Raw genomic sequence first — 25,645 nt, 5'->3', positions numbered from 1 at the left:
GTATTATGAAACCCTTTTTTGACCCTCGCTCTTTGAATGCCTCCATCCAGGTAACTCTTTCTCTCTTTACTTTAGACCCTTGTTGGGCTCATAGAGATCATATTCACCTTGTACAGATCGTTCTCATTGCCGTGCATACCGCTCGTTTTCTGCGAATTCATTGTTCCAGTTGCTGTTAAATGTTGTCGTTTCTCTTACATCACTACACGTTATTGTTACGTATTTATTATACGCAAGTGTTGCTATGCAAGATCATGACACCTAGTATGATCACCCTAACAATCGTTTCTTTTGAATGACCGTAGCGTAACTACACCTATTTTCTTTTTCCAATGAATAAAGCACGTTGCAAGGAACAGCCAGTTTCTGTAGCGGCTACGACAGTAAAGTAATTTCGTAATTACCTTGGATAATTGAATTAATTAAGAACAGACATTACCGTACTACCTATTGTACTGGGAAAATTAATCGACTCAACGGGACGAATATTGTATTTGGTTAAAAGAGTGAAACCAGACGAGTAGTAACATCTACAAATTCACACGATACAAGTATTAAAAGTAGTATGAGGTATTCTTCTTATGTCAAGTTTCACGTGTAATCGAAATTTGAAATGACGAAGAATACAACGTATCTTATTTTCTACTGTTAGTCTACTATTTAGGTCGAGATGAACGAATCACATTCCGGTTTATACTGTATTCCATGATTTATCTCTATGATGAGAAGATGAATTTGCTTATGCAACGTCAATTATCGACTGATATTTTCCAAGAACGTGATTCTCGTTTCAAAAATTACATAAACTACTACTGAATTTTTTCACTCGTCACTCCATCAAATTAACTACGATCATTATTTTGTTGGTAAATCTATTTTGTGTACATACATTTATGACTTTTTTGTGTACGATTAGTAAGGTGTGTTTTAGATGCTACGGGAATGCTTCCGTCTGTGGACGACGTCTATGTGCATTGTGGTCCCCCTCCTTCCACTCTCTGGGGCATGACTATTAATGTCTCAGTTTTTGCCAGCTTCCGATTTCATTATTCATAAAAATCAATACTGTTATTAACCGGCAGCTAAGGTGAAGTTTCTGCACTTGTTCGCAATGCATCATATTCATTGAAACAAATGTATTCATAAATCACGATACATTTCCTACGAAAAATTTGAAAATGAAATTGAAGATTTCTAAAAATGTATAAATCCATTAAATAATTAACGATCATGCATCAGACTATCAACGTTTCAAATACCATCGTTGTCATGAAACTGAAATTAAGTAAAGTTCCTATGAAAATTGCTACTCCTTGGCACAATTAACGCATAATTAACGCATCGATGCTTGTTTAAAAAAATTTATTTTCAACGTCTGAAATTTACGTAAGAACAGTTGCTATGCTCTGCTTCCTCTGTCTTATGAATTATTTGTTTCAACTTCGTCTTGGCTGTGATCACTTGTTCAGTTTAATCTTATGAGTGGTTTGATTATGTAACATTCGAGAAGCTTGCAAAAAACAACAAGGTCTGTACTATTTCACTGTCATTCACACAGTCACTCTCTAATGTTCTTCTCAAACTATTTACACTTTCCGTTCAATCTTTTGCATTGTGTTCTATTAGGACGAATAGAGAATCTTTCTGTTAACTTATTAGATGCAATCTTACAACTATCCAAGATTCGTATTTTAAAGTATTTACTATTAGTCGACGAACAAAGAATAGAATCAGGCATTGCTTTGAAGAGTTATTAAAAGAACGCTACATATGTACAAAGAATAATTTCGCAGGGCAAATGTGATTGGTGGTTTTCAACGATTATTTAAAATACACTTGAACTTTTTTGCGATCAAACAGCACACATGGTACTAATTTAAAATAATTATTATGTAGGTATAACATAATCGTTTCCAGTCTCAACAATTTTGTTGTCCAAGAATTATTCCAGTTTTTATTACATTAGTGCGATATTAAAGTAACTGAAATTCTATTTTAATAAAATTAATATTGTTTTGTATACCCGATTAGCTCGAAGGTGAAAATTGTATAACATGAATACATTGAAATGTTCCATATTCCTTGATTAGATGTTTCGATATAATATCACCACTATTTTTTACGAAAAATCGTTGTAAACAGTACACGAACGCGTTTGCCTTGCGACACGAATAACGACGTAAGTTTGTATACAATGTTACATGGGCGCAGGTACCAGGGGGCCCGCACAAGAAAGAACTTTTGGAAAACCTCGACCGTGTGCCGACGTACGTCCAGCAGCTCCAGTTCACCGTGAAAAACCCCACCGTCGGAAAAGCCGCCACCTTTACAAAAGTCGATAACGTAATACAAGAAACAAAGAATCTGATGAACGTGATTTCGAAAGTGGTCACCACATGTTTCGTCTGCGCCACAAAGGTAAGATACGCACACGCGTCCATCCGCCCTGATCATTTCTTTATGCCGCACACGAAAATTCAACTATCAGTTGGACAGATTACTATTTATACTCACTTTACAGTTTTGTATTTTGTTTAGTATTTTTGATTTTTATTTTTGCGCTCGAGAACGGAGGAACGTTCAGTCTTTGCTCTCTGTGATAATTTTTCGTCTAGTAGCTCAAACGATTATTAATAGCTTCATTGAATAATGTTAATGTTATCGATATTCTATTACGATCGATGTTAGCTTTAATATGTAGTCGTAAAGATTCCAAGTCATTGTTACCGAGTTCACGAGGAAGGATTGAACAATATTTTTTATCAGTAGCCAGCTTTGTGTCGGCAAGAGGCATATTTAAATTTTTTTTACAAACTTGTAGCTGTGCGTAAAACGTTGGACTCATAAACAGTTCATTCTGTGCGAATATTTTTTACGCGAAAGAAAAATGTTAACACTGAACCTATCGTGACCGGTCAGATATGTACAGTTCCGAAACTACTAGTGTTTTATTAATTATTGAGGTATTGTTAGAAACGGCAAAGCCTCCCCTTTAAAATGGCTTTTGGCTTTTGTCGATCGGACTTTCCGTTTTTGAGATATCGTAATTTATGTAAAGGAGTAATCTAAAACTACTAAAATTTTAGATGCGTACAGTTCCGAAACTACTAGTGTTTTCTCCATTATTAAGCCATCGTTAGAAGCGGTGAACCTTCCCCTTTAAAATGGCTTTTGGTTTTTGTCGATCGGACTTTTCGTTTTCGAGATATCGTAATTTATATGAAGGGGTAATTTTTTAAATTCCGCTCGGGGCCTTACGAAAGCCCATTAACGCGTAATAAAAATACTAAAACTTTAGATGCTTGCAGTTCCCAAACTACTAGTGTTTTCTCTGTTATTAAGCAATCATTAGCAACGGTGAACCTTCCCCTTTAAAATGCTTTTTTGTTTTTGTCGATTGGACTTTTCGTTTTCGAGATATCGTAATTTATGTAAAAGGTAATTTTTCTTAATTCGACTATCACTGTCTTCGTCTAACGCGTTGCGTCGGACCTCCTTGTCGCACGTTGACCCACTGACCGAATGAATGAGTGACGTCACGTTTACTATTTACTACGGTCACGTGCAGTCAACGGCCTTGACAAGGCCGTAGTAAACAAACGCTTCGGACCCTTATATCTCCGAAATTAGCCACCGCATCGACTTGAAACTAAAATCGCCATATCTCCGGAACTAATAAAGCTATCGACTCGTACAAACGCTCATTTTAAAGGGTGTTTCATCCCCTATCATATGAACATATAAACTAGTATTATTTATGCTGTCTTCTATGTTTATTTTAACATTTATTTTGACGCTATGTACCTGAAGAAGTTTCAGCGATTCCTATTGATCACACGACTGGTGTACGATGAATACTGGATCATAGATTATATATTTAATTGAAAATAAGTTTAAATTTGTTAAAATTGTTCTTTTTCGTAAATAATGGTTTTCTCTGGAACTAACTACAGATTTTTAAAATACAACTTTCTACAGATATAATGCAAAAATTAGAAGTACATTGCCTCGTGAAAGAGAAAAATAAATTCATTTGTCCGGTCTTGGTAGGGTATACATGAAGTGTCGGTAGGTTTAGCCAGGGATTTAGACAGCTATCTATAATAAACGTTGGTTATTTCACTATTAACAGACAAATCTTAATAAGCTACAATTATTAATCGTCGCAATAAATATTCGCACAGGTGAAACGTAAAACTCGCAATGCTATCATACCACGCCTAAAGTGTGTACATGTCCTTCCATGTATTCATCGAATAGCACAATGTCGCCATGCCTCAGTACGTGGAGCTCAGTCCAACGACGGTGCCTGGCCTAGGCGAAGAGGATTGCTTGTACCCAGTTAGTCCCCAATTGCTACCATCGACCAGTCCCTACGTGCAACCCCATCCTTTAACCTCTGCCCAATTACACAACATTCTGAGAGCACCTGGCCTGAACTTTCCACCTTTCAATAACGCCACCTTGCCACTCCCGAGTTCCGCCAGTGGTTCACGTAATTCCGCATCCTTCGTTCATCCCTCTGTCCTGCCGTATTCGTCAACCGTCCAGGCGTCCAGTTGCGGACCACAGGCACCGTATTGCCTACAGAAACTACAGTTACTGCAGCTACAGCTGCAACAAGCGCAGCTGCAGCACCTAAGACACGCCACTCTACCGAGATAACACAGACTTTCGTTGCACCGTGATGGTCGCATGTGTTCACGTGCGCAGCCACGATGCTACGTGCACACGCCGAAGCGCTGTTCTTTCTTTTGCACAGGTTCGACTTTGGTTTCCACTTATCTTTCTGTTTCGATTTTTATTTTTTTTTTTTTTCGTCTGTTTTGCCGCTTCAAACGTTGCTTACGGCGGTGTTGTTACCATTATACGTTTGTTCTTGGTGTCGCGATTGACCGAGGGCGAATAATCGAATTACGATCGATCGAACGACGCGTCCCCCGGGAAATGACTCTCCTGCGGGGCGATCTTCCGTCAGGGAAACATAGCGTTCCGTAACTACGATGCAGGCTAATCAAATCTAATGGTTTCGATAAAATTGAAGAGAAATATATCGTTCTTGAATTATCCTGTTGCCTGAATTTAGTCGAAATTATGCAATATGCAAGAAGGAATATCTTTATAACAAAATTTTGAGGGATTAAATTTTTCACCGTAACTCGTTCAAACGAATTTTTAATGTTACGTCAGTCTGACGAGTTTGATTAATTTAATCGGTCATCTAGCTCATTTGGCGTCTGCCTCGAAAGAATTTATCGGTAATAAATTATTGAACCGTGTATTCGTGTCACGAATATTGATCGATCGTTTTCAGTCATTTGCGTTCGTCAAATATTTTTTTACCTTTTCTCGTTGCCGCTATTTTCATGGAACATTTTACGCGTAGGCATTTCTGTCGCTGTAGTGAACTGGCCTGAATATTTTCTTACCACATTTTTGCAGACATTTTTTATCACAACAGCTTTGCTTCGATTAACAAGTTATATGGCGACAATATACAACATAATCCACAGCACGAAGATAAACTGATAATCAATCTACTGTTTTCAGCTGTCTTTACAGGAATGGGCGCAATGCAATGTTTCGTAACAGAATGAATTTTTTGTTCAATTGATATCGCATTCTGACATGCTGAGTACTACGAAAAATAACGTTCACTTTAATGTACTGAAATAACCATTATTAATTACTTTTTCAAATGTCGATTTATTGAACAACATTACTTTATGAATTTTGAATTTTGTTAAGGTATTTTTACACAACAAAGCAATAATGCTGTTCAATTCTCTTGGTGATGGGGCCATCGATAGTCGCATTAACGACATTTTGTGGGAGTTGCAACTAAAACACCTGGGTTAATGAGCAGAGAATGAATATACCGTACGAAAGTATTTTGGAATTAATTATTATAATATTCTGGATTTAGTTGATCTCGAAATGTTGGAAGTAAATATACTCAAGAAGAGGCTACAAGTTTGGTAATATAAACTGTTATATAATACTGGAGAAAATATAGTAAATGCTAATAAATCCAACTGCATTCGAAAATATTTCTCGTACGATATTTCAAACAAGGGGTGAATTATAGTCGGAACGAAAGGTTTCGTCTTCTCAAAATCACGTTGTCCTCTTGTCACGTACATAGATACAGTGTGGAACAAAATAATAGCATTTGAAAGAATATTTTGTGTTCTAACACCATGTCTTGATCTCTGATATAAACACAGCCCTGCAGATTCTTAAGTACTATGTATAGGGTGCAATCTAATGGGTTAATTTTAAAATACAAGACAATTTTACCACGTCACCATCATCAGTACATGTATATTACTCTGAAATAGGTATAAATGGGGACATTCGTTAACTTTGTGTGGAAGAATCTAAGTAGAAGCAGTAGTCCCTGCTGAACGTGGTTAACACGACCTTCTACAGCAATGATTCTCAAAATGAACACGTGTGATCCCTAAGTTGACCATTTCTGTCCCTTCCAACTGAGGGGGATCCCCCTTGGAGCCAGCGAAGCGTGAAAGACGACGTTTGGAATACGATACTGGTATCGAGTTTCGCCTCCACTGTACGAAAGATGAACGTGCCAACCCCGGGGCGGTGTTCATCTTAAGAATCATTACTGTGTGTTCTGTAAGGGCAGTGGATCGAAGTGGTCTTGACGGAAACCTTTCGTCCAGGCTATAACAACCCCTTGCGCGACAAGGAAACCTTGAAAGTCGCTCGAAGATCTGATTCGTGCATTTGATAATCTGTTGTTCGGGGCCTTTGTATTTCAGTACAACCTGGATTTCCGAGGTCTGTCGGCGCGCGGGACCGGCGGCTCGCCGTACAGGGGCGGAGAGGGTGCGGGCGCCGACGGCGACGGTGGCGGTGCTGGTGTCGACGGCAGCAAGACGGGCTCCGCCCCCGGCAGCGACCCGTCCGTCTGACAGTTTGGGATGGCCCGACGGGCCAAGGGGGACGCTCGCCGCACTCGGGTTTCCTTTCTGCTTTTCTAGGAAGAACCTCGCCTGCCCCAACGAAGCGTACACGTCGAGCTCTCGCAGCCATCCCGACGAGATCCGCTGGTGCTCGTTAAACAAACGTATATTCGAAGGGACCTCTGCAATATTGAAAAAAACTCGTTCGCGTGGTTTTTAAATATGCACAGTAAAAGTCTGGAAACGATGGTACGATTCTGCTTGAGACTTCTGTATCAACCATGCCCTTTTGGGAATACAATAGAATTTTTATTACTTGGCAAAGCATTAGTCTTGATTCGAATAATCTTGGGTAAGTGTCGTTTTCATAATTCTTTTCTCATATTTTTTAAGTTTCGTTTTCTTGCCGAGACAGGTCAATTTTCATCTTTTCGAGCCCTTACGTTCACGCTAGCCATTGTTTTCAGCGTCTGTCCACGACGTGTGCATGGCTTATATCAAAGATCTATTCAGTTCTTGATATAATCACAAGTACACTGCGGATCTTTGTGCAAATTCTTATTTTTATTAATGGAATCAACGAAATTGGAGCTTCGTAACCAATAACAGCAGACCCATATTAATGTTGACGAGGCAGTTTGATTTTAATTAACCGGAAAACGTCATCTTAAAATATTCATGTTTTCTTTAAAAATCTGCCATGCTCATTCATTACTTCGTCGTGTCTTGCTTCCACCAAATCTCGTAATATTTATTTATCGACCACCATTCATCTTGACCATGTGCCACAGTAGTTTTTAAATATATTGATAGATATTGACTATCTGACACGTTCACTTTTTAATATTTCTAATTTTCTATAATTATAATTATTTATTATAATCATTTCAATATTATTTGTCCTCCACAGAATAATTTAAGCAGAGTCTTAGGAGTATCAAACGAAAATACTTAATAATACATTTCATAAGATTTTTAAACAGTCTCGTTGATGCTGAATTATAATTCAATCTTACATCGTTGAAAGAACTTTGAACTTTTTCATGCAACTAGTATCGCCTAAAATATTTTTTTCGAAGTGTATTGATTGCTTTTTGGATTTAGTATCTTAATTAACAATATCGTAACGCGAAAAGTCCCTTCGAAATACAAAATTCTTCATTCGATACAACTGAAATAAATTTCCTCCGAGAACGTCTTTAACAGAGCACAAATTCTCGAGATTTTGTTCAACTTTTAACGCATGTTAACAACGAATACGAAACGTCGTTCTTCTCAAAGGTAAACTAAAACGAACGTCGATTGAAATTTTAATTAAAACCTCGAATCAAGAGATTAACATTGGTGCTACAGGGCCAGTTGAAACTGGTTTCGTGATCGAATAAGAAATTAAATAGGGTGATAAGCTAACCGCGGAATTGATTACAGTATATTCGAAACGTACAGAATTTTTTATGCAACGATTGATCTTTGAGAACGCTTCATTTTCAAAGTGAACAGTAGATCGTCGACGTGTACGTTTCAATTGTAATTGCTTCGAGCACAAGCTATGTTCCAGCGATTAGTTTCAGTACACATTTCTGCGTTGCTCAATATAGAAAATTCGCAGGCTTACCGCTCGAATTACACCGCGTACGAAAAGCGATCTCAAGTCGCTGAACGTGACTGCCATGATACACGACGAGAACTAAGGAAACCGACGACGAATTTAGGCACGCTTTTTACACGAAAACGCACGCGTTACGTCACGAACGAAACCAAATTATTTATTCCAATTTTCATTTGCAGCGATTTATAATACGCTAAAGTACCGACTTCACGAATTTTCTAAATCATTAATTTCCTCGCTTCGTTGGGAATAAAAAAAAAAAAATGTCCAACGAACAGTGCAATCAATTTTTTAATATCGATGCGTACGTTTAAACTGTAATCACCTCAATCACGATCGACCCGACGACTAAACGAAACACGAATTTACGTCGCTCGGGGCACACGATTTAGCGAATACCTTTCCACTTGAGTTTCAACGTGCAGATAATCCTGAAGAACGTAAAACGCGAATCTTTCTAAATCGGTGATGAAATTGTTCAGAGATCATTCAGTGCACGATGAAATTCAATCTCTCCAATGGCAATAACACAGCCATATCAGAGAAGTTGATGTCTAATGCGAACAGGGGACAGCTTCAATTAATCGATGTCCGCGGCAAGAATCGCTTTTACGCTGCTTTAAACTTGAAGCCTTTTGTCGAAGCAATAATCAGCGCCACTAGCTCTTTCATCGACGGCACTATGTAAATCGCTCTAGTGTAATATTTCGCTGCCACTGCAGGAGCCAAGGATATTCATAGCGATTCGTTTGTAACTTGAAACGCGAACGGGTTGGCTCGAGTGGCAGCGAAAGAAAATTGAACGCAGCTTGCGGCACGTTTCGTCGTTAACGACGAACATTGTACAGACCTTTATTTCGATCGAAAGTATCTCCGTTTGTAACGAAACGCTTGGACAAACGTGCTCTGCACGATGGAATCGTTCTTCCACGTAGAAAAGTTGGTGCAACGACAATAATTCGGACTGTCGATTGGAGTGCCTTTTAGGGGTGAAATATTTAGAGGCTAACTTCCACTTACGCGTCTCACCAACTTCGATCTTCAAAGAATTCCTGAACGTGCAGAGCGAACAAATTCCCGCTGGTGATCAATATCGGATGCATTGATTCGTTGTCGTTGACGCGACGTGCTGCGAAAACGTAGCGCTTGTCGAGTATTTTCTTTCAATATCTAGCTACATACGTCGAATGAATATTTTGCTAACTAGCATTTTGGCAGGACACTATACACTTCAATAGAGAGGGCAGTCCTGCTTACATGTACATCTGCCGTGCGTGAAAAAGCGTGGAATCTGAAGTCTCGACTGCAGGGAACTGTCGAGAAGTATTGTTGACGCTGTTCGAGGTTCCGGGTGTGTGAATCGTGTCCTATTATATAAAAGTGTTCCGACATTTTGTCTGGGATCTACTTGGGTCCTAATACTGTACTCTGTTGCGCCCCGAATTCTCGAACAGTTTCAATCGTAAAACTTGCGAAAGAATTGCCTCGATATTAGTCGTTACTGTTGGGACAGAAACAATTGAGCTTGTTATGATGCTGAGAGGCCAACTGATTCTGTCCCGAAAATAAATCAAAATACAGATTTAGAAGATTCGGCTCCCTACAGTACTGTTCGGGAAGAGACCGACCGATTCACGCTTTCTACACTCGAGCACCGTAGTCTAAGAACGACGCCAGCTGCAGTTTTTGCGATTTGTTGAATCACCGAGCACAGCTTAACACTAAGGGGCAGGAGATGGTTGTTGAGGGTGACCTGGGTGCGGCAGCAGGGCGGTCAGGGACGTACTTTGTGGCAAAGACAAGAAATCTCGTGGTTCGAGCACCACCGTTAGACACAAAAGCCTGCCGGCTGCACGATTCGACGAAACGCGATCCATTTCACGTCCACGCGGCGTCTTCGAGCCCTTGAGAACGGCGTCGTCGAATCGGCCAGTCGGAGCGAAGCTTCCTTCGTAGTGCCACAAACGAAACACGATCGTTATTGTAATACGTCTTTGAACCCTCTAAGAAATAAAAAAAAAAAACGAAACGAACGGATTATCTTCCAAACGATGTCACCGATTCGAACAAATCAGTCCACGTCAGATGCTGACGCGAACGATCCCGTGCAAGAAGAACGCTCGTCACTTTTGTATTTTAGACCGGTACCGGACGTCGAACCGATCCGCGTTCGATCAGGTATATACATAGAACGTGTAAGTTGCATAATGTTACGTGTTTAATGGTTACAAAGAAATACGCTAGTCATAATGTATAAATAATAACCGACACCGCGGAGTTCTTCGTTCGCGCGTGAATCAACGTCGAGAACGCGGACTCTTGCAAACACGTCAGCTGACACTTTGTACGGTGATATTAAGAATTCTCGCGATCTCCTCGCGAGTACGAGACGACGGAGCGACGCTGGACAAGCGTTCCACGAGGAACGAGTCGTGTCCAGGGACGCTCCGAGCAGTGCTTTCGATTAAACTAATCGTTCTACCGTGGAAATTACAATTAAAGCGATCTTGCGTATTCTATAGCGAACGCAAACGAACGTCTGTATATACAGCATTAAGCTCGCGCGAGAATAACGTCGACCAGTCATGCATTTCTCGTACTTACAAGTATATAGAAGATCGATTCTGTATGTATTATACAGAGTTGGCACAAAAGAATGTGATGTACTTCACAGAGATGTTTTGTGGATGGAAAACGGGCCACTTTTATCGACGACGCAGAGTCGAGGCGTTATACTTAACCGATGTACGCTGATCGTGGATATGTCCTCTTCGTCGTAAGAGTCGACTTTTCTTCGTCAACGACTGCGGGATCGGCCCTTTAAATCGTAACTTTAGAATCGGCAAGGTTCACAGAAACGGTAGATCAACGAGGCGTCGAAAAAAAAAACCGGAAACGAAGGGCCTCGCACCGGAGGGCAGAAACCGATGTCCTCAAGATGTTCCTAGAGTGTAATATTCGCGAATCCGCGTTCTGTGAAGTGTCCGCGTAACCTCGCAGGAATCTAATACCGACACGTTGTTATAAGTCGTAACACGTACGCGACGCGTTTGTACAAACTCTGTATCATACCTTATCGCGGTCTTTAGCGTATAGAGTTCGTCAGTTAAGGGGTTAAGCTTAAGTTTTTTCTTTTGTATAAAACGGCACAAATATTTTCTAAGGGAACGGCAGTGAGTTCGACGTAAGCGTTTAGTTTCTATCATTATCCGATCGCGTCAGTTAGTGGGCCAGCTAGAAACTGAACTGCGAAAATCGGTCGCCGGGTCTCGAGGTTCGTCTAAACATACGTGTTATCGAACGTTAACTTTTTATTAGAAAATTGACCAAATTTCATTATAAAAAGTAATAAATTTAATAAGTGTCCAGTGTTTTTAACAAACTTTTGTTACAAACGTTATTTTATTTCCAAACCCCTGTTTTACTCGAGCCCAACATGATCATCTTTTTTCTTGAAACTAAGAGTCTTATTTACATATTCTTTAATTAATGATTCGTTGTTTAATAACACGTTCGTTGATTCCGGAGCTGGCGATAGATTTTCGCGTCAGATCGACTTCGTTGTTTCCTATTGAGTGGAGTTCTCATCGCATATAGCATAAACCAAAGTGGTGATAGTACGCATAGATCATTACGAATCTAGTCGTTGCATAGAGTCAGTACGTAAGTGTAACATGTATCGATAATATCGTTAGGTATATAATGATAACAGTAATAATAACGACTCGAGATTAGACGCTAGTATCCACGGTCGTGTATGGTTTACCGAAGGTCGCCATTACAGTCTGAGAACGGTTCTTCTTTTCCATTTCCATCGATCGAGTATAATAACGAAGTTTGTGAGCGAATCGTAATCTCCTCGCATGTGTGTACATCGTCTCGAATTTACCATGGTGTAATTCTACCTCAATTCCGTAGTTTAGACACCTCGAAAAATTTGCTTAGATACTCGCTAGATTTCTGCATCAAGTTAATCGTTTTCGACATACGTAAATTAATCGATATTAAAGTCTCCGTAAGGGTACGTATCTGGGCATACATATACACTCGAGAGCTGGAGAGTATGCCCCTGGATAAAATTCAGATTTAGCGATCGGAATATTTTAGGTTATTTCATTGTTGAGCAAGATTTCGTATCATATATATTAATGACTAATGGACATTGCTGTCTTGGATATGTAATTTATAGACGAAAAGACGGATTTCTCTCACATCGTGAACATCACTCAGGGGCATTCTTTAGATTCTTGCAGTAGAAAAGTATACTAATACAGAAGCAAAGACAGAAAGAAGAACCATGGGGGAAACAATTTCGTAAGGTGTAGAAACAAATAAAGTATCCGTTCCGATGGATCGAGAGTCTCGCGAACGATCTAGAAACGATCGCGGAACGTTTTCCCATGAGCTCATTGTTGCCGTCGGTTGTGCCTGTCTCTTCTAAAATTATACAAAAGTTTACTCGAAACACACGTGCATTCCAGTATACGCAAAATGTCAGTTGCGATGTTCGCTTGTGACCCTTCGTGCTCCAATTAGGAAAACCCGACGCTAGATGTAACAAACGGAGTATAGTGCAAATTCTAATATTAATATACATGCATTATTATTATGTAATATCGAATAGCGACGACTACCGTTAGTTGGACTGTTTCGTGCCTGTTGTGAAATATTATCGGGTTATCGACATTTGATATTTAACTGTCTCCAGAAATTAATTAAAAAAAAGAAAAAGAAAAAGAAAAACCAAAAAAAAAAAAGAAGAAAAATAAGAGGAAAACGAAACAGCATTATCAACAAGCATTTGCAATAGGGGAAGCGTGATTCGCAGGGCAATCGGGTTTAGACCGCGAGAAATAAATTCTACGATCGTTGTCTTTCCATTTTTTAAATGGTCTAGCGCAGTGGTCGCCGATCTATCGCTCGCAGTAACGAATTTGGTAGACCATATTAACTTTTATCCGCTATAAAGATACAGTTATATCGTTTGAAACAAAATTCCCCCTATTTTTGTTATATTATCAGACTTTTATAATTTTGTATTCATATATTTATGAATACCTAAACGTGTATATACATTTATAAGATTTCAGAAAGTAGCTCGATGAAAATAATGAAATAAATATGATGGCTTCTGTACCTAATCAAGATTGGCGACCACTGATTTAATTGGTCATGTATATGTACTGTGCCTCGTACACTGTCGTTCTGATATATCAAGCAGCATACTAATTGATCCCGTATTTGTTGACGATTTATACAAACATCGATGACAATAATTTCATACGTAGTCTGGTCGAAGAAAGAATCTACTCTATTGATCGAAATAGCTAATATTCCACGAACGCGTTTCCCCACTCTGCCTTGCTCCTACTGCTTTAATTTACTATTGCCATCTCTTTCGAACAAAGACATTTTTCTTGTTATTCAAAAAAACTATTCGCTCTATTAGAGACAACGAAGCTTATGGTATGTGATACAATATCAATTATATTATCGATGTTTCCTAGCGGTACTATTTTTTAAATGTTTCACCATCTATCTGAAGATGTACAGTTTGGTTGGCTCGTCGAATGTTTCGATATAATTCAAAGTCTCGTAAATAAATACGATTTTCCTGAAAATCGTGTCCATGGTTGAAAGAAGAGTGTGTAATAGATCTGTAATTTTTGCAAAACGACTAAAATTCGATAGTTTAGTAGTAGCGATCATAAAGAGTGGGGATATACTGTAAAAGTGAAGATTCTTTTCATTGGATTGGTTGCCTTGATAATTGTGTGAATTTTCGTCATTTTTAAAAATGTCTAGCCCCATCAACCAGCATTCTAGATATCTGCAAGTCAAATATTTTTCTTTTTTTTACACACAGTAGTTTTCAGTCAGCACTTCACAGCATCTTTCAATCTACTATTAGCATTGCGATAGAAATTTCATAAAGGATTTGACAAATTTCATTAAAAGTGATAAATAACAAATATTAACTATTTAGATACACTCGTGGGGAATATGTGGTAGGAATTGAAAGTAAATAAGTTAACCAACATGTCTTAATAAATATATTCTGCGACCTTTCTTGATAAAAAACAAATTACATCGTAATTAATCAATTTATATAGTAACGTGGAAAAAGAAATAATATTTAAGAATGTAAAACATATATAAAACGAATATTTCTACTAGCTAAAGAGTATATGTTTATTGATTGTTTCTACATTTCGCTCCAACTAGGAAAGTAGTACTATGCACTAGTTTTTGCAGATGCCTAAAATGTTTTTTTAATTATGTAAGAAGTCTGCACGTACATTTATCGTATTGAAACAAATGGTTTTTTGTTTAAATTTGTTGCTATTTGTGACATACTTAATCCCATTGCTACTCTTCAACCCATATAGTGGGTGAAGAGGTAGAGATCCACCTAGCTAGACGAGTGGTGGGAAATTTCTCGAGTCGATTCTTTCTTTCACCCGACTATAGTCAATTTTACGTCGGTTGTAGAACTTTCGATCTTCATAGATGAACGGAATTCATTATAATCATGGGGATAGAATACGAGTATTTTTTAATATTACTACTGGTGATCTAATTGAAAGTAAAGTCAGTGTTAATGGCATGTCAGAATCTCTGTTTTAGGGAAATTATGGACTGTATAGTGTATTGATGCGTTTTAATAGTGATTAGTATTTTAATAGCTAGCCATTTCAGTATGAATAATTAAACGAGTTTATTTATAAAATGAAAGATTTTTCTTTAAATTGTACACTTTACAATTAATTGGTAATAAAGATAATAATTTTATGTTACAGCTAGTTTAATAACAAGCATATTAATTCAGCTTGTTATCACGTTGTACTTAATAATATACATTAATTGATAGCAGAAGTTAATTTAATCGAGCTATATATTTAACCTAAGAAACAATGAATGCAGTTCGTAATTTTCTTAAAAATGATTCTAACGTCATTGCGTTGGCAACGCTAACTTTATCATTTTCATGTGATTTACTTCTCACTTTCAGAGCAACTTACACTGAAATTTTATAAATCTACTGAATATTCAGTCGTATTGTATAATTACATAATGAAATGAAAAAAAGTTCACCAACTAAATGGATGAAAATGAGCGAGACAAATTCTTCAAGTATCTATTATTAATTATTAAACTTTTGTACCGACGCTTAGAAAATCAATCGAAAATTCACATATACGAGCTTGTAGCACTCTGATTCATCGATAAAATGGATCATCGAATAGTTCGTTCAATAAATTTCATTTTTAACAATAGTCAGCAGTAAACTCAGCGTGAGAAAGGAATTAAAATATAAATTTATCAACATTTTTCAGAACTAACTGAACCTCGGTATCCAGTGGACGATAAATTCAATGTAAATGTTCGCAAACGTAGTCATAGTAATTTGTCCCTACTCGTAACGTTGCTAAAAAAACAGTTGCGATGTGTTTTCGGAATTTTCGAGCGTTCGCCTAATTTATTTTTTTTACTGACGTAAGTGTTTGCTTCGAGTCTCTTGAATATTAAAAGCGCGAATTAACACGAAGGTGCAAGATCGCGACGAGCGGTGATAACAATTACGTGAAATTCCTACAAAAAATAAATAATTTTACAGAGAAACGAAGCGTACAATTTTTCGTTTTGCTTTTTTAACGCGTGTTAAAACTAATTCGATGATAAAATCGTTTTAGAAATTGTCGGTTCCACCATTCATTGCACAACGATGGAAGTTCCTTTTCGTTTAGTAAAATTTCGAGTCTTGGGAGAAACTTAGGGATTTGTAAAATTCATTTAGAGGATCCGGTAGTTCCCCGGTATGTTCGTATATCGAGTCTTTATGTGTTGTGCAAGATCGAGTGGGTGCTTGTCGAGCAAATTAGCGTATATGTAAATGAAAGTAACGCGTACACTTGAACAATTGTACGACAATCCACGACGAACGTTTAAAAAAAGAACATTTCTTTGTCGCGATCCTTTCTCTGGCTCGAATCGCGGGTATCGTCGTTGTTTTCACCCCCCGAAACGATCGCATGGACGAATCTTCCATTTCGCGAAAGAGATCGACGATTACGTTTAGACGATTTTTCGATGAAAGGTATTTCTCTTGATATGAACGTGCGTACACATTTAAGCAAAGTGTCCTAGTATATGTGTCACGAATCAATTTCTAGCCTTACGACGTCGACGAAGCGAATTCTCGACGAGTGGATGGGACGAATCGTCCGACTGATTTAAACGTATAAATAGGGATGGAGGGAAATCGCGAAATCGATGTACACGTTACGTGTAAAAATACGCCAAGTGAATGCAGACTAGGCAAGCATGATTTATCAGTAATTGACGAACTTATGATAGAACAGTTGGCGATCTCTGTGATTATAATTTTTAAATTCAATTTCTTTCTTATTGTACTGTTAGAGCGAAATTGAAAACGTGGTACAACCGTTGTTGTAACCAGCCTACCGACGATGTATGCGATCGAGGAAAATATTTTCTAGCAAATCCAGTTTCCCGACTGATCGTTTCTCACTTTGTTGACGATTGATCCTTGCGCGCGATGACGTGCACAGAAAATATTTTTAATCGCTGTCGTACAGAAACAAAAAGAGGAAGAATCAAGTGGACTTGATAAGAGACACTACTTTTGGCAATGTAATACGAAAAGAATTTAATTTTCAATGAATTGCAGTCGCAAAAGAATTCGTAGACTACTCGTTAACGATCAGTCGGTCTTGCTAAAATAACTACAACCGCTTGTTAGTCATCGATAGTTTTATCAAGTTTATAATTTGATCTCTTACCGTTGTCTTCGACGATCAATCGCTTTTATAAATCCGATCGTCTCTGTCATTCAACCCCGTTTCACCAGTTACGTGCAAGCTACGATTAACTATTTTTCGAAGAGCTGACAATTCTAAACTTATATTGTCGGTGTCTTGAAACTGCTGAACGTGGATTAAATTAATTAAATGTTACCAAGCGCTTCCAAGGACTGGCGATCGAGGGTTGATGACGCGGATGTATTCCGATTCGCGTTTGCATAGTCTGCGATCGTCATGCGAGAACGATGTCATGTATTTCGCGAGAAATAGCGTTACTCCCACGCCTAGAGCAAACTATCGAGAGAAACGAGAGTCAACGTTGCCCGAGCTCTCGCCACGATCTACCTTAGTATGTAAGCTACGAAACTCGCTTCGATGCTTGTCGATGATCGACTATAAAGTCAGATTTAATACGTATCCGAGAGTATTTGCGAAACGTTATCGACATCGACAGAGAACACAATGCGCTTTCGTAAATCGACGAGGCAAACTTTGTCGACGAAGGGTTCGATTCTGTCGCTGCTTCTTTCCCTTCGTTCGACTTCTTGAACGCGAGGCTGTGATCGTCGACTGAAACACACGGCCGATATAGCACATCGCGGAGATAATTTGATAAAACGTCACACGTAACTTCGTATCGCCATGGTCCCCCCCCGTTGGCGCGAATCGATAGAATTTCGCCGCGAAGACGACAATTTAACCACGTGATTCGTTCGAATTTGATACGCCTTCGTAGTTCATACGGTCTTCCTATCGATGCTTAACGTTTCCGCGTTACAAAAACGTTTATAACGACGCGAGCGTGAGAGGAAAAGCCGCGACGGGCGTGATTTCTACGTGAACTTTTTGAAAAAAAAACGTTCGTTTAACCGAGGTAGGTTCGACACGCTTGACAGTCGTGCTTCTCCTATTAATCGAGAAACGGCGAAACAAAACGCTTGCCTACCTGTCTGGTAATTTATTTACCAAACGTTTCATTTGTATGATGATATCAGAACAAAAATGTATGGATCGTAGAACAAGTTTTGGTGTAGATAGGTTTCGTACTTCGTATTTAATGAACATTATTAAATCATTATATATCCAGTATCACATGTATTGGAGCTAAAGATGACAATGGAAATAAATAATTGTACCCAGTGTCGAGGGGTTGCTTCTTTCCTTCTCTGAGATCTCCCTCTAGTTTAAAGTCCAATGACACGCGTAATTTTAACATTTCGTCTCGAGTATTAAATCGTTGCAATCGTGATTAATACATCTCAAAACTTTTGAATAAATTTGTTAACCGTTACAACATTTTCCCAAAAAGTATTCTTCGGGAATCAGGGATCTGAGAATACTAGAATATTATTTTCCCAATCTTTTGAAGAATTACAATCGTGTAATTGCAATCACAGTCAGCCATAATTACATTTCGCAATTAAATTTCTAATCGCAGAAGTTCAAGAGAGAGAGGCAAATATGAGCCTTTCTCTCTCGACTCGCACGAGGCGGTCCGAAATTACTTCGGGTAGCTTCGGAGAATCGAGAAAGAGAGCATGTGTCAATTTGTCTTTGTCGACTTTCCGTAACTCCACGAGCTCACGTACGCGTGATCTGGCATAGTGTGAGTAGTGCATCCGATGCTCGAACCGGCATCTCTGATCCTGCATTCATACGTACCATAACCATAGTTTCCTGCCTGTTGGGAATGAGATACAAGCTGCAAGAGTCCGATTTTCCACTAGATAGAAAGAGTACGCAATATTTGTACGTCTCTGTCTATCCAGTGCAAAATCGGACTCTCTCAGCATGGCTCAGTCGACTGTAGCATAGTGCGTCACAACAGTGTTCGATTCTGCGTGTAGATTTGTAATTAACATTGTTTGAAGTTACTTGAATTAAAAGAAATCTACTAGTAACGAAAATAATTGAGTGATTGTAAATGTGCAATATCTAGCAGAATGTGGTATTTGGTAAATTCTACAGGTACAAGCCCTCCTTTTGTTAAAATAATATGTAAATTATTAATTTATAATTGAATGGTGTTTCCATTTACAATTGCAGGGTATCGTTTGTACCTGAAACCAAATGCAGAATTAACATTCGGTAGAAAGAAGGCTGATATTCTTCTGCAAAATGATGAGTCTATTAGTAGGTTACATGCTTCCATTTACATTGAACCTAGAGAAACGATGACGGTACGTGTGAAAGTACTGAATATATTCTTGATGTAATGGTAATTATTATACATAAATGTTTGTTTTACTAGATTAATGAGCCTACATCAATGTGTAAGCTGAAAGACATGGATTCAAAGTATGGTACATACGTTATTTTGGATGAGGAAGACAAATTTGAGATATCTAAGGAATGGTATAATTTGAAGAATAACGACAAAATACAATTTGGTTTGCAGCAGCACATATTTACGTAAGGCTTCAATTTTAAATTCTTTTCTTTTACAGTTTATAATATTTTTTATTAATTACGTTTATATTTCAGTGTGATGTACATGCCTATAATAATTGTGATATCTTCTCTGAACGATAACGATAAGAACAAATTACAAGAATTGATCGATGAAATTGATGGGATGATTACCACTGATTGGACAACCGCTTGTACTCATTTGACAGTATCGAAAGCTGCATTAACTGAAAAGGTTTTTATCAATAAATTTTTATATTCGATGTTACATTATATATCTGCGTTGACATTATCGGTATTAGCTTTACATTGCTATGCTAATATAAGATGTTGAACAAAAATTGAAAATGCGATACAAAACTGCAACGACACAATATGACACAAGACTGCTATAATTAAGAGGTTTTTCACACATGTAATCAGTTTGAGTATAATCTAGGTTACTTGGGCTATGGCTTCTGTTGTGCCAATAGTAACTCTAGGTTATTGGGAAAAAGTTAAACATGCAATTGATAATGGCAATAAATTCCCAAAGGTGGATAGCTTTGTTCCACAAATTAACGAATCATTAATTATCAAAGGAAACGTATCATTGTTTCCAAATGAGAAACGAAAGACATTATTTCAAAATTTAATATTTGTATTCTTTAATGTACGTCAATATAAAATATACGGAAGAATGATTAATATGGCAGGTAGGTAGTAAATAGTCCGAGAAAGGTTATCGCGTTTCATTAGTTTTAATAACAGAAATACATTTCAGATGGTAAATTACTTTTATATTCAAAAAAACCTTTAACTAATGATGAACTTTGTGCTGGAAACGTTGTTGTATTACAATATTCTAACAACGATGCAACACAATCGACACAATGTGTTGTACCCGAGTACGATTCAATATGTAAGTTAATATAAGTTTATCATGTACAGTGAAAACTCGATAAATGTCGCTACCCCGGGTCCGGTCAGCAACACTTACGGAATAGGAGAATCGTCTTTCGAATTTGATTGTAGTTTGCCGACGCTTCGAACGTAGAAAGAGTCAGTAGCTAAAGAAGAAAGAGGGACTGAAACTCGGATTTATCGCCCCAGTTTAAATATCCGCGTCAGTGTGACCACACTACTGCACAGAAGAAAGTTTTTTATTTTTTACTTTTTGTTAATAAAAATTTCACTATCATGTTGAGGAGATTTCTCTGATTAAAATGAGGCTAAACACGATATAAATCGGTCAATATTTGGTAGCATAATATTGAATTAAATATTGTACTTGCGAGTCTTTCTCTCTTTATTTATCCTTCTTGTGCTGTCCTTTTCTATGTTCGGAAATATCAAAGAACGACGCATCGAGGTGCTGGCTATATTTATCGAACGGGAGGTAGCTATTTTCAAACGGAACGGTTCCACCGTTTCGTAAGTGATCAAAAACTGCAACACTTATGAAATAGGGGGTTTCGTTAGCTACCACTGTTCGATAAATATACCAATCCACTGACCTTGCGAAGATACGAGTACACAATATTTAATTCAATATTATGGTAACAAATATTAGCCGATTTATATCGTGTTTAGTCTCATTTTAATTAGAAAAATCTCCCCCACATGATAGTAAAATTATTATTAAAAAATAGTAAAAAATAAAAAACTTTCTTCTGTACAGTAGTGTGGTCACACTGACTGGGACATTTAAACGCAGGTGACGAAGGCAATAAAGATATTTAAAGAAAGCCGCTTCGTCTCCGGTTACACTTCGCCTCACTGGTTCAAGGGGGATCCCCCTAGTGGTGGGGATAAAAATGTATCATTTATGGAACAGCTCTTGAGGACATTTATCGAGTATTCACTGTAATTCGAAAAAATATCCTAAGTTTATACACATATTATTTCACGCGTGTGGTTAATTTTGCTTTCTAGGTAATACATTACGAGCAAATAAACGTAGAATGATATCAGAATCTGAAATCCCTCTGGCAATTTTGCATTGTTGTACGGACAAATATTGCAATCCAAAGTTTACGTTTACAGAGCTCTTAAAAAGAACACAACCGATACGTGATTCGTCCGAAGTTTTAGTCATCGATACACAAGACGTGTTATCTAATAAAGGATCAGTAAAAGTAGTTTCTAGCGTTCCAATAAAATTAAATAAAGTCATAATACCTTCTTCGGATAGAGAGGCCGAAGTTATTCCTGAATCATATGATACTAACATTGACTCATTAAATAAAGTTACAACTTCTTCAGATAGAGAAGTCAAAATTATTCCTGAATCGTATGATATTGACTCATTAAATAATAGTAATATTTCTCAGAGGAAAGAAAGTCTCAAAACTAGTACACCAAAAGGTGCCAATAGTACCAGTGATTTAGATACAAACAAAACAGTAAAAGATATTGGAGAAATAGAAGTTATACACTACATTCCAGAAACAAATAATTCGTCCATATCAAATGTTTCACAAGAGCTCTTGCAATGTTCCGTACAGGAAACCCTAAGTTTAAAGAAACAGGATACAGAAAAAGAAACTCGTTTGAATAAAGCAATGGATTTAATCCCAAACGAGCATATTCAATTAAAAGTTACACAAGTGAACGAAGACGAATGTGATAAAATTCCTAATATAGTAATGACACAAAAAAAAGTGAATAAATTGTTATTAGTCGCAACTAGCGAAAGAGACGAAATCCCAGAAATGAAATTGTCCGAAAAAAATAACAACAACGATAATAAAAATCCATTGAGCTCGTCGTCAGAAACAACAGAGAACGATGTAAGATTAAAAGCAGGAAGTAAACGTTCTAACGATTTTGAAAGTGACGACGACAGCATACTTCCTAGAAAATCAATTGATACGAAAAAATCGGGTACGACAGATACAACAAATTCATCGGGCACTGTAAGATCATTATTTTTAATCTTTATAACAAAATGTAAACATCGATAGGTAAAAGTTATAATACAAATGGATAATTTGTATTTCAAACTTTTAGGACGATCACAGCAATCACAGTGATTTACCGAAATGTAGATCATACTTTATTCGAGATAAACCTGGTTTCAAGACATTTAAAAAGGTATCTTATTAAACGCATTTTCGAACGAATTTTCATTTATTTCGACTAATTTTAACTTGTTATTTTATAGATTTATAATGTTACTCTGGAACGAAGAATAAAATTAAACAATATGTATGTATGGAATCAATCTAATATACAAGGTTTATAACAGTACTTAAATATTCTTGTCCGACATCGTGTAAAATAATTCAACCGTTCGTCAATTTTGTTTACTTTTAATTTTTTTATGTTAATAAATAGAAATACTGTAAGCAACAAAAGAGCTGCACGACTAAATTTGACACATGTTAATGATTAACCTTTGATATTAAACAATAATATATTATTGTTTGGACTTTTGTAATTCTGTAAAAACTGTACCATGTTAATATAATATTATTTAATTAGCGAATTCTTTTAATTTTTTTGTATCTTCAAAGTTGCCAATAAACCGTGTCGATTAATACGTTTTGCTTGAAAATATCAAAAAACGAAATTGTCGTTGTTGCTGGTTAATGAACACTTAGATACTGTACATTTGTAACAATTTATTAATATTGAAACAGTTATTAGAACGTGTTACATGCATTTTTTTAAGGCAAACGATTTAATTTTCATTGTTTCGATTTTGTCAAATTCGTGTTTCCACCAGAAATGAGTTGTCGGAACTTTGGTAAGGTCTGGAAGTTCAACGTCCTCATAAATAAAAGAATCGACGGTATTGTAAACAAACTCCTCGATGTCTTGTACTATATCAGAAGACATAAGATCGTGCAATTCCTCCTTTTTATCGCCTATGTCGACTGCCAAATCGTCTACGACAAATTTCAATCCCGATAGGACGCACTGAGCTTCGACGCGTTTATCGGTATTTAAAGAATGATATATATTTTTTAATCCAGCCTCGATCATTGGCAAAGTTACCAATAGTTGTCGCTGCACCTTGCAACGTAAATCGTCAGGAAGTGGTATTTCTTTCCGTCGATATGCATCGAAAGCGCCAAAAAGGAATTTCATCGTTAATGCATAACTGTTAAATGGTTCTTCTGCTCTCGACAGCATATCGAGGCAGTTCAACTGATCGAAAATCTCCGTCATGATTTTAGTTCTTCGAAACGGCTGTAGAAAAAGGAACGTAGAATTTTTATATTCAGTAACTGTTACATAGAACCGATACTATATCGGTTATATTACATATTTTCGTCGAAGAAATATGCTGTTTCTACTGCATTAAATTAATGTTATTGCTACATTTTGGTATACATATATTAGCCGTCGAAGAAAATGCAATATTGTACAAGTGAATGACAATGGCAATGCAACAATAAGATAAGAAGAGTAAGGCAGAAGTTTAGTTTTCCAATTTTCGTAATTGGAAAGAGGAAATAAAGGTCAATTATATATATTATCGATGATACCAACCAATATTTGTATTAAATCAGAACAGTTACTTATTTTAAACGAAAGTTATCATGTTAACCTTAAAATGTACAATAAAGTGTTTTAAAAAATAAGTAAGCATAAATGTTTGATAAGGTTAAATGAAATTGTACAAAATCGCAAGTGGAAGCTTCAATATAGGAGGATTTCAATACAGGAGTTTTAAACTTTTTAAAACTATTACATTGGCGTTGGCATTGAAAAATTACAGTGGCGTAACAATATAACCTGCTGTTGGATCGGTTCAACCGAAGTAATATAACTCACCGTGAGAGCAAATCAACCAGGTTAATCCCGCCTTTATATAATTAATAAACTCGGTAATGCGAGTGACAATGCAAGACGAAAAACCGAAATGAATTCAGGTAAGAAATTAGACAGTAAATTTTGTTATCTCAAGCACTGGTTCCCAAAAATTCATTGTTATTACGATATAAAAAAGAATGCATTGATATACGAAGGATTGCAACCACAGTGTCTAAAACATTATTATTATAATAATTACAGTAGTGTCACATAAGCGACCACAATTTTGCCCACTTAAACATCCGAATAGTTTGCCCCTTATCCCGATCGCGGACACTTAAATAGGTACTACTCTACAGGTATATCTATATATATCAAGACGGCATTTACGCCCAAGTTTATCGTGGAATAGTTCGTTACTTTCAACGCTAGATGGCGCTTATGTCGACCTCAGGCCCCCTGGTGCTAAAACGCCCAAGTATATACCTCGTCTGTGTTTTAATGTTTCAAAATGCAAACAACGCGTATTTTGTTTAGTAATTTTACGTACTCTACGTCGCTGTTAGCTATTACGTTTTGGTTGCAAAGGATCTGTAATGCGATGGATATATAGTAGATATATGTGAGTGATGAAGAAATTGATACATTCATGTTTTAATCTATCGTTTATTGTATAAATATGTATACGTATCACCAAATAATGTTGTGAAAAGATCGGTTTCCGCATAACAAAACAAAAAAACAGAACGTAGGAGATCGAACATAAGAGCGTCACGAGCAGAGAGAATGAGCCTAGGCACATTGTACGAAATTAAAATATTCGTTAGTACATTGTTATCATCGTGGCTATCAATAATACCAGTGTACGCCATAATGTAGCTTTTATTCTTTTCCCCGAACGCTTGTACTCCGTTCCTATATTTTCTCATTCAGAGGTCTCGCCTCGCCTATAATAATAACAATATATACATCTTCGATCTCTAGGAAATTCTCGTTATAGATGATATTAATTTTTAGCCATTTTCGTATATCGCTAGAAGAATGGAAAATAGTTACTCTTTTCACTTCCCTTACCATGAAAATGGACCGTCGTATTCTATGGTCAAGAAACACCGGAATTTTCACGTTCA

General features: G+C 37.2%; 2 protein-coding genes across 4 annotated transcripts in view; both read left to right on the top strand.

Annotated features, from left to right (window-relative positions):
* LOC122396713 (alpha-catulin) overlaps window positions 1-7,830 on the top strand; it is a 69,082-nt gene extending 61,252 nt beyond the window's left edge. For 2 of the 3 annotated variants that reach the window (XM_043395336.1, XM_043395337.1), the window contains exons 10-12: window positions 2,212-2,418; window positions 4,261-4,762; window positions 6,786-6,898. In XM_043395336.1, the coding sequence (XP_043251271.1) occupies window positions 2,212-2,418; window positions 4,261-4,665 (612 nt within the window). In that variant the 3' untranslated portion in view covers window positions 4,666-4,762; window positions 6,786-6,898. Of the gene's footprint in view, window positions 1-2,211; window positions 2,419-4,260; window positions 4,763-6,785 lie in introns of all 3 variants that reach the window. The other variant, XM_043395338.1, reaches the window with a different exon arrangement.
* An 11,404-nt stretch (window positions 7,831-19,234) lies between these two features.
* LOC122396721 (nibrin) lies at window positions 19,235-23,178 on the top strand. Its single transcript, XM_043395351.1, has 9 exons — window positions 19,235-19,331; window positions 19,410-19,543; window positions 19,615-19,775; window positions 19,848-20,007; window positions 20,212-20,467; window positions 20,536-20,673; window positions 21,687-22,669; window positions 22,764-22,847; window positions 22,918-23,178. The coding sequence occupies exons 1-9, from the start codon at window positions 19,307-19,309 to the stop codon at window positions 22,996-22,998; spliced, it is 2,022 nt and encodes a 673-aa protein (XP_043251286.1). The 5' UTR covers window positions 19,235-19,306; the 3' UTR covers window positions 22,999-23,178.
* Window positions 23,179-25,645: the final 2,467 nt, after the last annotated feature.

This window comes from Colletes gigas, unplaced genomic scaffold (assembly GCF_013123115.1).
Source record: "Colletes gigas isolate AHSC1104 unplaced genomic scaffold, ASM1312311v1 Colletes_gigas_Sc00008, whole genome shotgun sequence".
Taxonomy (NCBI): domain Eukaryota; kingdom Metazoa; phylum Arthropoda; class Insecta; order Hymenoptera; family Colletidae; genus Colletes; species Colletes gigas.
The sequence above is the reverse complement of the archived record's forward strand: the minus strand, read 5'-3'. Positions and strand labels throughout refer to the sequence as shown.

Excerpts from the sequence above, each read along its gene's own strand:
- LOC122396721 (XM_043395351.1), top strand. The coding sequence starts at position 19,307 with ATGTGGTATTTGGTAAATTCTACAG. Across the intron at positions 20,008-20,211 it reads AAGCTGCATTAACTGAAAAG|GTTACTTGGGCTATGGCTTC; the intron begins GTTTTTATCAAT and ends AGTATAATCTAG. Across the intron at positions 20,674-21,686 it reads ACCCGAGTACGATTCAATAT|GTAATACATTACGAGCAAAT; the intron begins GTAAGTTAATAT and ends TTTGCTTTCTAG.